The sequence below is a fragment of the Centroberyx affinis genome, unplaced genomic scaffold (genome assembly GCF_046629955.1).
Source record: "Centroberyx affinis isolate AG114_WGS23_722 - 3 ecotype Tasmania unplaced genomic scaffold, CSIRO-AGI_Caff_v1 ptg003063l_1, whole genome shotgun sequence".
Lineage (NCBI taxonomy): Eukaryota > Metazoa > Chordata > Actinopteri > Beryciformes > Berycidae > Centroberyx > Centroberyx affinis.
In genome coordinates this window covers 1-12,347 of record NW_027281148.1, presented here as the reverse complement: position 1 = coordinate 12,347, position 12,347 = coordinate 1, and the positions used below count along the sequence as shown (strand labels likewise).

Genomic DNA, 12,347 nt, shown 5'->3' with positions numbered 1-12,347 from the left:
AGCCCTGCAGTCCTGTCCACTACAGAAGGGAAGTTTCCAAGAGGAGCCTGAGCGACAGTAGCTATCGGGAGTTAGAGGCATGGGCAGCTCGCTATAGCCATTCACTTCCAAGGAGGAGGCGTATGGAGGTGGAGTTGAGGGGGGCTCCCCCGGGGCTGCCGGAGAGCAACAGGACTCTGGAGAGGGACAGCAGGAGCGCAACAGATCCTCGAGTGGCAGCACTGCATCAAACCAGATTATCTGCAAACAGAGAATTAGGACAGTGGGATAGAGGGGGCCGACAGCAAACTATGACTCATTATCCACCACAACCACATGTCCCTGATACAAGCTACATGTCAGACACCAAGGAAAAGACATGCTACCAAAGGAGGGTGTTTAGCCAACCCCCTGGCTACATCGCACCTCCTCCTTATAATAGCCCACACAAAAGTTCACCTGTAATGCCCCACTGTTACAGATACACCACCAGTTGGGAGCAGGAAGGTAAGAGACAAACATACTGTCCACAGCCCACACTCAGAAATCAGGATGTCTCTGTAGATTTGCAGGATGACAGGGGAAGAGAGAAGGAGGATTTTATAAAAGCAGAGTGGAGGCAAAGCACCTTCTCAGAGTTTGAAGGACACAAGCATCAAAGACCGGCAACAGATGCTTTATGGACAGGCAGTCCTATCCATACACAGAACATGCAGATGCAACCTGACTATCTATCATCCACGCAACAGCCAACAACAATACAAGGAGATCAGAATACAAAAGTAAATGAGGACATATCCTCAAAGGTCATTGAAGGAAGGAAATTCAAATCTAATAAAAAGACGGGCGGGAAGACTATATTTTGCCTGGTGTCTCGAATAAGTGGCTCAACAGAAACCTCATCTTTGCCACTTTACACCCCACAAACAAATATTCAAAGCACAGAATTAGGAGAGGTTTCTAGCGGTCTGAGGGACTGTAATGACATTAACCAAATACACAAGCTTGCAGATGAAGTGGACTTCAGAGCGCAAACACTCACAGAGAAGCCAAGTTCCCCTGTCCAGCCCTCCAGTCCCAGAAATCTCAAAGCCAAAGAGAACGGGACACCGACTTTGATGGAAAGCGAACAAGCAGCTGCTTGCAGAAAGGAGATGCTTGGAAGTTATAATCTGTTAAACAAAACAGAGACAGATGATACAGATCCTGCATTCACAAGACAAGTTGCTCAGCCAGTGCCTCCTGTAACAGCCAAATACCCTTTGTGGAGGCAGCCTAGTTTCACAGGCAGGGTTGAAATGGAGAGTTCCTCCCCAGGCTGTTTGAAAGCGAACAGTGAGGGAGGCGAATCAGGGGGTCTGCCCAACAGAGAGAATAGTCTGAAAATTGGTGGTCATCCCATTGACATCGAAGTTAGGAGATTAGAGATCAAGAACGACACAGAATCTGAGGACAGCAGCGGTCTTCTGGTTATTGACACAACCTGCGTCGTAGTCAGAATGGAGCTGATTCCATCGCCTAAGAAAGAGCATGTTCACTACTTGTGCTCCTCACCATACACTGAACACAGTCCTCTTGATAATCAATCGACCACCCCGTCTGAATCTATCCAATCAAATGACCAAATCAATCAGGATGTGACAACTGACCAAAACACAGAAACCCAGATAAGCCCCTTGCCGATGAATGAAAGGCCTGACACTGAATCGGAGTCAGATCTCATGGAGGCAGAGGCAGAAGAACTTCTACAGACTAACGAAGAAAGTCCAATCTCTGTCCCCTGCTTGCCCTCACTTTCAGTTTCTGAAAGGGAGACCTTGGAGGAGCGGGCTGAAAGAATCCTAGGGATCCCTCTGCTTGAGTCTGTCGCTGAGCAACAAACTGAAGATGTAACATCCTTACCAGACTCATGTGTTGAGGACCAGGATGAGGAGGCTGAATCACCTCAACTGAAAGACAATGAGATCAGTGATGCCATTGAGCACCTCTCAGAAGACATGACAGGAGAGCCAGTGCCACAACAACAAGCAGAATTTGGCCAAGTTGAGGATGCTGCTTGTTTGAAAGAGAGTGATGACACTCAAGATCAGTTAGAAAATGAAGGTAGTGAGGATTATGCAAGCCTTCAGGAACAGACATCTCATATATCCAAAGAGAAGGCTGTTGACTGCCAACCTGAAACAGATGCCAAATCTTTACAGGAAATTGAAATGACTCAAGAGCCTCTGTTTGAATCCAATAATGAAGAAGTCAGAATTGAACAGAGTCAGGAAGAAAACAATCAACATGATGATAGAGAAGCCGACCCTCAAGATCACTCTCAGTGTCTCAGTCCACCCGCAGACCTTTCTCATTTTTCTCTGCACTCACCTTCAGACTCCCTAGATTGCACAGGACCTACCTCTGCTCTTGATGTCATGTTCTCACCCTCCCATCTTACATCTATGTCGCATGTTCCTGAGTCAAACACAGAAGAAGGCCCTGAACCTGAGTTGGATTCGCTCCCTTCATTAGCTTACCTAGTTCCTCATCTTGAAACCCCTCTCATCTCAGAAACTTCACCCTGTCCTCATCTGGAATCTCACACACCACCCCTGCAACTGCCATCTCTCCTTCCCCCTGAATCAGCTGCACTCTCATCCCGTAGCTCTTCTCCGCATCAAGACCGCTCCCCAAGTCCCCAGAGTCTCGATTTACCAAGTCAAACTGAAGATGAAATGTCCAATGTTGAACCATGTGTTGAAGACCAGAATGGGGAACCTGAAACATCACAGCTGACAGACAATGAGATCAGCGATACCTTTGAGCAGCTCTCCAAAGACGTGACAGAGGAGCCGGTGCCACAGCAACAAGGAGAATTTGTCCAAGCTGAGGATGCTGTTTGTGTAAAAGAGAGTAATGACACTCAAGAGCAATTGCCAAAAGAAGCCAATGACGAACTTACAGGCCTTTGGGAACAAGCATCGAACATAGCCAAAGAACATTCTACTGACTGTCAATCTCAAGTAGAGGCCAGCATTTTGCAGGATAATGAATCACCCACTGACATTTCAAATTCTGCTCCAGACCCACCCTCAGACACACCACATTGTGAAATGTCTCCCTTTGCTTTAGATGCCATGCTGTCACCCTCCCAGCTTCCTTCTCTGCCACATGAATCAAACGAGTCGAACACAGAGCCCGTTCCTCATCCGAACACAGAGCCAGTTCCTCAACCGAACACAGAGCCCGTTCCTCAACCGAACAAAGAGCCTGTTCCTCATCCGAACAAAGAGCCCGTTCCTCATCCGAACACAGAGCCTGTTCCTCAACCGAACAAAGAGCCTGTTCCTCATCCGAGCACAGAGCCTGTTCCTCAACCGAACACAGAGCCTGTTCCTCATCCTCCGAACACAGAGCCTGTTCCTCAACCGAACACAGAGCCTGTTCCTCATCCTCCGAAGCCTGTTCCTCATCCGGACACAGAGCCTGTTCCTCATCCGGACACAGAGCCTGTTCTTCATCCGAACACAGAGCCTGTTCCCCATCCAGAGATGCCTTCACTCTGTCCTTCAGCTGACATTGCTCTTCATCCTGAAACCCTTCTCTCTGGCATCACAGAAACCTCCCCCGCTCCTCATCCGGACTCTCACAAACCATCCCTTCAATTCCCGCCTCCCCCTCCCTCTGAATCAGCCCCGCTCTCGGCCTCCAGCTCTACTCCCCCTCAAGAAGGAAGTGGAAGTGTTTCCCCTGGTTTCCCCCCATCGGCTAATCACACTGAAGAGTCCCAGTATCCTAAGTCCCTGTGGGATGCGGTAAATCGCATTAGGAAACATACAGCACCTGACTCAGAGAATGAAGAGGAGGAAGTGAGCGAGTTGTGGGATCCAGAGAGTGTAGGTGAGGACTCCGTTTCGCTGGATGTGGTGGTAGATTTGAAATCAGAGGATGTAATGTTTCATTATAGTGAGGGACTTCAAGAGGCAACCGTGTCTTCCCCAACTGACAGCAGCAGTAAAACTGGAGAAAAGCTCATCTTGGACGAACCAGGGCCAAAGGAAAAAAGTGCTGAGGACATAGTGATGGGACAAACACAGCAGGATAAATGTCAAGAAGAGCCATGCGGACGTCTTGAAGAAGACACACTGTCCTGCAGCAGCACAAACAGCCACGGCTCTGGGGACACCGTTATTGTCGCAGCTGAAGGTGGGGTTGAGGAAACGACAGCTGATGCTGCGACAGAAAGCAAGACAGAGAATGAGAATGAGGAAGAAAACAAGACAGCTTGTGATGGGGAGCTTCACGTGGCTGAAGAAGAGAGATTGAGTTGCTGTGAGAAAGTAAAGGATGACACTGTAGTTGAAGAAGAAGAAGGAGAGGATGAGAGAGACACAAATGGATCTTGTCAGAGTGAGGTATGCCTGGTTGAGGAAGAGAATATTATAACCGAGACAGAAACCAAGGAAACAGAAATCCCTGAGGAGTTGAAAACCTAATTCATTGCCCAAATCATTTCTGCTGGTCCAATATGTGTCCATCATACTGATTTGGTCAAAGGTGACAATAACGAAACATGTAACAACAATGTACCACCTAAACTTGTAATTTAACTGATAGTGAATGAAGGGATGCCATTTTTTGGAATACCGCCATTGTAACAGAGTCTAATGCAGTTTTCACTTTCTGTTTATTCTTAGAGCTGGATTTACTGTTTTTATAGAAATGTAGGACTGTGAATTGTACATCATCTAAAATATCCAAATCAAGTCAAAGCTATTTTACAAGACTACTATTTGTAAAGCAGGTCTAGTCATACATTTTAATCTCTCTTAATCTGCTATTACAGAGTATGGTTTTTCAAATATTACTCAGTTGTGACATTATATGGAATAGATGTAATAAAAGATGTTAGTTGGTGTGATTTAATGATGTGGTGATTTTTCTGGCAAAATCAAGCCATTCTTCTGTACCATAAGTATCTTAAATAAAAATAATATGGTGGATAACAAAATATTGTTGTACAGCTCTTACTATATCCTAAAACATGGATTCAAGGCCCAAAGTAAAACATTTAACTCCCAAATTTATCAATTTCCCATTGATAATCATATAAGCAATGTTGCGACAAATAACAGTCAACTTTTTAATATGATCTATTTTGTTAACAGTCCATTATTCTAAAAACAAATCTTATCAAATGAGTGGAGAAGGCTATAGGGAGTTGGGGGTTAATGGTCTTTCTCCTCAGAAAAACAGACATCAAAGTGCCTAATCTCTCCATCCATGATGATTATCAGTTAGCTGAATCACAAAAAGTAACTATTTCACTTATATTTAATTTGTTAAGTGATTCAAAAACATCTATAGCCACATTGGCACTGGATTTATAACTGCAAGCAGAGATTTCCGATGTTAAAGTTGTTGGATTTTTTCATATGGAAGAGTCCGCTATTAGAATGCTGCTTGCTTGACATCATCATCTTTTTTTTTTCTTCCTCATCCTCTCTTCCAAATACTTTGCCAGGATTAAAAAGTCAATCAAAATGGGACACTTTAATAGCAACATCAGGATATGAAAAATCTTGCAAAAACCCACCAATTCATTACCTTCACCTATTAAATATTTAGGTGGAGCCTTAACTGGTTGTACATACAGTATAGGGATCCATCATAAATGTGCAAGAATTAAAACACACAATGCCGCTCTGTGTGAGTGAGTGATATTCATTTAGAAAGTACAAATATATTTCCATTGATGTAAGACAAAACAGATGCAGAAACCTTACAAAATTTATTTAAAAAAATGAAAGTTTCAGGAGGATATTCACATGAGACAATAAGTCAACCTTTTTCACACATTGTAAAACAAATGATTGCAAAATGACTCTTGACCTTTCCACATTAACAGTGCAGCATGAGGATTTTCCAACGGTGTAGGCCTACAATCCCACAGTACTTTCATCTGGATTCTCATAACAGAGATAATGTTCAGATGGTGGACTACAACACACTCTAGTGGGGCTGCATGATACTTCAACCTCACCAAAGTATCAAGATACCAAACCTTTACCATACCTTTGATGCTCAAGAATATGGAATATTGTCCTAAGTATCAAAATGCATGATCCTCGTGGGACTGCAGCTTGTGCTGATAAATAAGATGCAAACTTAATGTCCAGGGCAAAGTAGCAAGAGAGTGGATTTGCCAGTTTGAGCTATTAGTTTGCTTCTGCAGCTGGGACTATCTAATATTAATAAACAAAACTGTTCTGTACTTTGTGGCATGGTATCATGATACTTTGTTTCACTTGAGCCCATTTATAAAGTCAGTTTTTTGTGTCAGGCTTCATTTACTTTGAAATCCCTGTTGATTGCATCACAGTTTAGTATCAGTGTCACAATGATATATAAATTAAACAGACAAAATGAAAGTTTCTTGGGAGTGTTTCAAATTCAATTTGGAGGCACTGGAAGCCACAAAGTTCATTTCAATTGAAGGTTTCCCACAAGGCAGTGGATGGCATTAAATAACATTTTGTGCACAGTTTAACATTACTTAGTGTTCCAGTTTTAACCAACTTCTTCTTCTTCTGACTTCTTTTACTCAACCACATGTGGAAGCAATATTGTGCTTAAGTTACTCCACTACAGATAACAATGAATATGCAATTACAAGTTTGTCTGGTGAAAAATGCTGACCATGTGATCAGTTCATAAAAATTGAGATATTTCCAAATTCAAACCAGTCAACCAATCAGAGCAAGCGACACTGTTGGACCGTTTTGCTTAACCCCACGTAGTTAAAGGAAAATTCAGTCTAAAACAAGCTGTACCTATGATCTTGGGAAATTCAGTCTAGAGTTACAAACCTGAATTGGTCCATCCCAAGGCTAGAAAAACAAAACGACAACGATGTCATCAAGAGCAATACTGAGGCTCCTCCATTGACGGTGAATGGGAATGCGCCTCTGAAAAAAAAGAGTGGCATTACCTAAGGTGCCATTTGCTCTGGGATAAAGGCACATTTTGTAGTTTGTATGTGTTTGCACTACAATGAAATAAATCTCACTCAAATCTAAATGTCGAGTGTCGAGTTCACCGTCAAGGAAGCAACTTTCTATCCTCATGACATCATACAATACAGCCCCAGTTCTTTAGTTTCTACTTTTTGGAGGGAGTTCTTCATATTCACAAATACTGATTGTCTCACATTGTAAAAATATGTAAATTCTGTTTTATGACATTTTTTTGCTTTGATGATTCTAAAGTGGAATAGTCAGTTCTTGAATAGTTTTAGCTAAGTAGGATTTTAAATTGTTGACTTTTAGAGTACTAGTATATCACAAAATTTCTACTTTTACCAAAAGGAAAACTGCACCCTAAAATAGAATTTGCATTGGTTATTGCTGTGATCTTGGACCGTTCAATAAATAATTGCAAACATTAAAAACTCTCTACTAAAGCTAGAACCACAAATCTAATTTGACATCAAATGACACAACACACAGTGTCTATTGATAATATCACAGATTAGCGTCTATTAGCACCATCTTTTCTAGCTTTGGGAGAGACTTTTTCACATGCATGAATCTGAGCTTAATTCTTCATGACCACAGGAATAACATGAATTTAATTTTCAGGTGGATTTTCACTTTCTTACTTGAGACTCTTAGGTTTTGGAACATAAATACCTTCATACACCACTGCCATGGTGTAAAACTGTGATAAGTGACAACTCAATACTACAATACCCAGCAGCCCCATTTCAGCTGGGTGGAGACGGCAGCCAGACAGGCAGGAAGACATCAAAGTTCGTCATGTGGCATTTTCAGAGCGTGATCACAGAGGTCTGCAGAACATACATGACATGAAAACAGTGAATTACAACTCGGTTACTGCAACAGATCCAGAGCCTAGATCCATTGCACGGTGTATAACTTGACATTTTAAACAACAAGCTTCAGTCATACGGTTCACGACAAAGGGCTTCTGTGTACGTACCTGTCCTCTTACTGCAAAGTTTGTCTTTGACATTATCTGTCTCATGGGAGAAGAACTCAATGATTTCATCTTCATTCTGCTCCACAATGGTCTCACACTAAAGTGTAGGGGGGGGGGGGGGGGGGTAGTACACAGTTAGTACACATAGTTCAAACAGTTTGACTACCAGTCTTCTAAACACTAATAAATATAAATTTCCGGGAGCAGTGCGGGGATGTTTTGGTCAGGGAGTGGTGTGTGTGTGTGTGTGTGTGTGTGTGTGTGTGTGTGTGTGTGTGTGTGTGTGTGTGCGTTATGATAATGCACAGCAGCATTTAGCAGTGAATGCAGTAATGCCAGTTGGGTCAATAAGCTAGTCGGTTGTATATGCACATGCACACACACACACACACACACACACACACACTAATGAGCTTCCTTTTCTAGGAAGACATTCTGAAAATTGTAACCATGAATTGAACATCACTCACAGCATATTTCAAACTGGATGTAACTCGAGAGTCCAGCTTGGCCTCTGTGAGGTCCATGGCTTCACCGCTCCGGGACGTGACCCTCACATAGGACTTCCTGTGTGAGGAAGGGTCCGCATGCTCCCCGTAGTCCTGCATCCGCTCGCACACACTCTCCATCAGCTCCAGCAGGTTGCCCTCGGAACGGGCCAGAGGAACCTGGTGGGGGAAATGGCAGAAGAGAAGCAGAGTTGAGGAGAATGTGTTTTTCCTTCATATGAACATCTGGGCAAACCACTAAGAGGTTTCTTTTGATTAAATGAAAATCTGAAATATCCTAACCACATAAATGTCAAGCTAGATAAACTGTATATCTTTTATTTCCATAAACGATACGTAATTGATCCCCATGGGTAGCGTCCCATTATTATTAGTCTGGGGCAGTGTCTTTCCTTTGCTTGGGACTCTGAATGGGTTACAACAGCTTAATTTGTGTTCATTTGTGTTACCTTTAGCTGTTGTGATTTCACACTGAGTTTTTAGCGTCCCATCCCCGTATGAAACCCACCCCACTGGTAAAATTATAATGGTAAAAGCCAAACCCTGCTTTAAAATACATTTGCAGGACTTTGGACTTCTTCAGGCCAGGAGAATGATAGCTCTTTTTTTTGGAAAAGGTGGATGTGCCTTCTGTACAGTCAACTTGAAAGTCTTTTATATTGCTGGATGATTTTAGTTTAACTTTTTTATAGTTATTTACTCTTATCTATCCATTTATTTTATATGTGTATTTTTTTTTACCTGCTAAATAAGTAAGATGTGAGAACTATAGCTCTGTTTTATATATATTATATATTTTCCATATGTAATGATATATGTGAAAATTCAATAAAAAACATTGTTTACAGTTTTTTTTTTTTTTTAGCAGAACTACAGAACAAGCCAACATGACTTCATCTAAACAAAGCAGGCTGCAGTGTGAGTGTGGTGCAGGTCTGTTACTACGTGGCTCTGCTGCAGCCTCACCTCTCTGATGGACTGGCTGCCGTCAGGGTTGATCCTGAAGGATCCGGTCTGGATCATTTTCTTCGGATCTATCTGGGAGATCGCCCACTCCATTTCATCTACTAGCGCCCTGCATGCTGCGGAGAGCCGAGGGAGAGACACATACGGGCTGAAAAGCTGAACGGATCGCTGTGAGTGTGGTGCAGAGAGAGATCAAGACTTTACCTCCACACTTGATATCCTGTCCCTGCCTGGCCGCTCGCGCCGGGCTCGCGAGGAGACAAAGAGCCACACATGCTGTCAGCAGGAGAGCGGCTTTCCTCATCTTGCGTCTAAATTTAAAGATTTCAGGTAAGGACGCATCACACAAGCAACAGTAACGACATTCAAGTGAATATGACCCACTTATTGCCGGTTCCCATAGAGGGAAGCTTGCTACAACAATCGGTGTCCGTCTGAAACGACAGATCTGAAACCTCCAGCGTGTCTGCGCCCGGCAGCCACAAAACAACATTCAACTAGTAAAACTTTTCATTCAACTTACGGGTTTCTGGTAGTTTTTTTGGAAACAACCCCCTACGAGAAAGCCTTTACACGCTGTTCCATCGCATTCGGTAAAATGTGGTGACGTAGACTACAGAGACGCTGGACAGAATGAGTCGGGACCGAGACAGCTCGCGCCCCCCGGCGGCCAGGCAGGACACCTGCAGCTGAGGGGTCAAACTACCAGCTTCTTCCTCCTCCTCCTCCTCCTCCTACTGCGACTACTACTACTACTACTACTACTAACAATAATAAAATAATAATCTTCATTTGTATAGATTTAAAAAAAAAAATAAAAAAAAATGATTTAACAAATAAAAGCAAACAACATACACATAAAATAGAAAATAACAAGTGAAAACAAGAAGGCATCCCAAGATAAAAAGATAGAAAATGTTACAAAATGCAATTAAATAGTAAATAGGGTTAAAAGTAAGTCAATAAAAATATATAATCTATAAAAAAAAATACAACTAGTGTTCTTATATCTGAGTAAATTTTAAATATGAATTCTTACTTTCACTTGAGCACATTGTTTTTCCACCTGCTGGGGAGGAGATGGGTTTGTATCCTACCTGGACATTTTTTTGCTCAGTCCCGCCTCGGTGTGTGTCTCTGAGAAGCATTCAGCTTGATTCATTTGGAACAGTAAATGACCCAGGATTTGTTTATCAACCCTAATGTGCCCCAAAAGTTAGGTAAAGTTGGGTAATCAGGTTGGACCCTTCAGTGCTTTGGTTACAGCTGGAGTGCTGTCAGAATCCAGATTTGCTTTTCTGTTGTAAAATGGGTAGATTGCTAAGTCATATATAGATTCTGTTAAATCCTTTGACTGTATGAGGCTCTGTGGATATATAGGCTACTTATATCTATACTGTAACAACAATATTATCTGGTTTATCTTTTTTTATCTGAAATTTGATAATGCTTTTAAAACATAAACCCAGGGAAGTTTCTAGATTCCTACCCCTTGTAACACTGATTTCCTCATTTTCTTCTTCACTTCACCACAAAAGACTACTGTTGTTATACTTGACATACAGAACTTCCTGCTCTTTTCTTCTCTTGTAAATTTGCTCCATGCACTCCAAACGTCATCTTAATTTCACTTGTTTTATGACTAACATAAATTGTTATAAAGAACAATAATGAAACAAGAAAGATTTTTTTTGAGACAAAATTATTTTAAAAATAATTATAGTACTTTCGTAATTTCACTTTTTTTTATTCAATAATAAAAACAATATCCAAACATTAAACAGAAAGGACAGACAGTCTAAAAGAACAGATCTGATGACAGAGAAAAGCAGAAAATCTCCCTTCTATACAGTCTCCCAATGGGGTTCAATCTCATCAAATATAGATATCAGATATAACACATATGATTTAATTTTACAACACAATACAAAACAACTTTGTCTTTGATAGTTCCACCTTTCAGCTGCTCTCAGAGTCTCTTCCCCATTTCAGACACTTAATGTTTCTCTCTCAGTAAATGTCTTAAACTCAGATTCAACTCAGAAGATTCAATTCCATTAAAAAAAAAAAAAAAAAAAGAGTAAAATTTCTTGAAACAAGCAATATTATGATGCTTCGATGAAGGCTTAAGATGGAATGCATTATAGCCTGATGTGGTCATCAATACTTATATTGGTATAACTGAGGCGATTCCCACGTTCTCCATGGATTCTGCTGGAAGGCAATTTATATTTTTTGGCAGAGCATCCTGCCAGGTCACACAAAGATGCACGCCTGTCATATGTTGTTCAACCAAAATTATCCATCAGTACAGTTAATTGAAAATGTTTGCATAAGCTTGATGAGTCAAGATAAAATAATTTGCTGAGCATCGACTTTCTGTAATGATCCCAAAAGTTATGTGAAAAAGTTTCACCATGCAGCTTAAAATGTCAACTTTTCCGCTTTCACCTTGGCCCGTTTATTTTGCCAATACAATGCTGTTCATTTTGTACGTAAATAGTGAAAATGATGTAACATATTTTTTGCAGTGAGTGGTGTGAAAGTAAAATAAATGATGGTCTTATGCACAAATATTTTGGTTTTATTTGGTATGGCTTGTTATTTCACTTGTACAAATTAAATTAATAACATTAAAACTGGAATTGGTAACAGGTTAATAGTTACTTGCTTTTCCCCAGTGGAATGAAAACTATGTGCACATATACATTTCCCAAGGTAACTATAGATCTTGTGAGCGATGATGGAAAATGCAGAACATATCGGTTAAATAAGAATATTTTATCTTCCTGAGGGAATTCCTTCCAAATGAAAAATCTGAATGAGCTTTTAACATGAACAGTAAATGAAGAGATCTGATCAGGTATGGGTTTACCTGATCAGGTATGGGTTTATCTGATCAGGTATGGG

At 41.4% G+C, this 12,347-nt stretch overlaps 1 protein-coding gene across 1 annotated transcript; it reads right to left on the bottom strand.

Annotated features, from left to right (window-relative positions):
- Positions 1 to 5,719: 5,719 nt before the first annotated feature.
- cnpy2 (canopy FGF signaling regulator 2) lies at positions 5,720 to 10,061 on the bottom strand. The gene is made up of 6 exons (XM_071537527.1): positions 9,961 to 10,061; positions 9,642 to 9,748; positions 9,438 to 9,553; positions 8,433 to 8,630; positions 7,963 to 8,059; positions 5,720 to 7,810 (listed from the first exon to the last, which is right to left on the bottom strand). The coding sequence occupies exons 2-6, from the start codon at positions 9,739 to 9,741 to the stop codon at positions 7,767 to 7,769; spliced, it is 555 nt and encodes a 184-aa protein (XP_071393628.1). The 5' UTR covers positions 9,742 to 9,748; positions 9,961 to 10,061; the 3' UTR covers positions 5,720 to 7,766.
- Between the last annotated feature and the right edge of the window lie 2,286 nt (positions 10,062 to 12,347).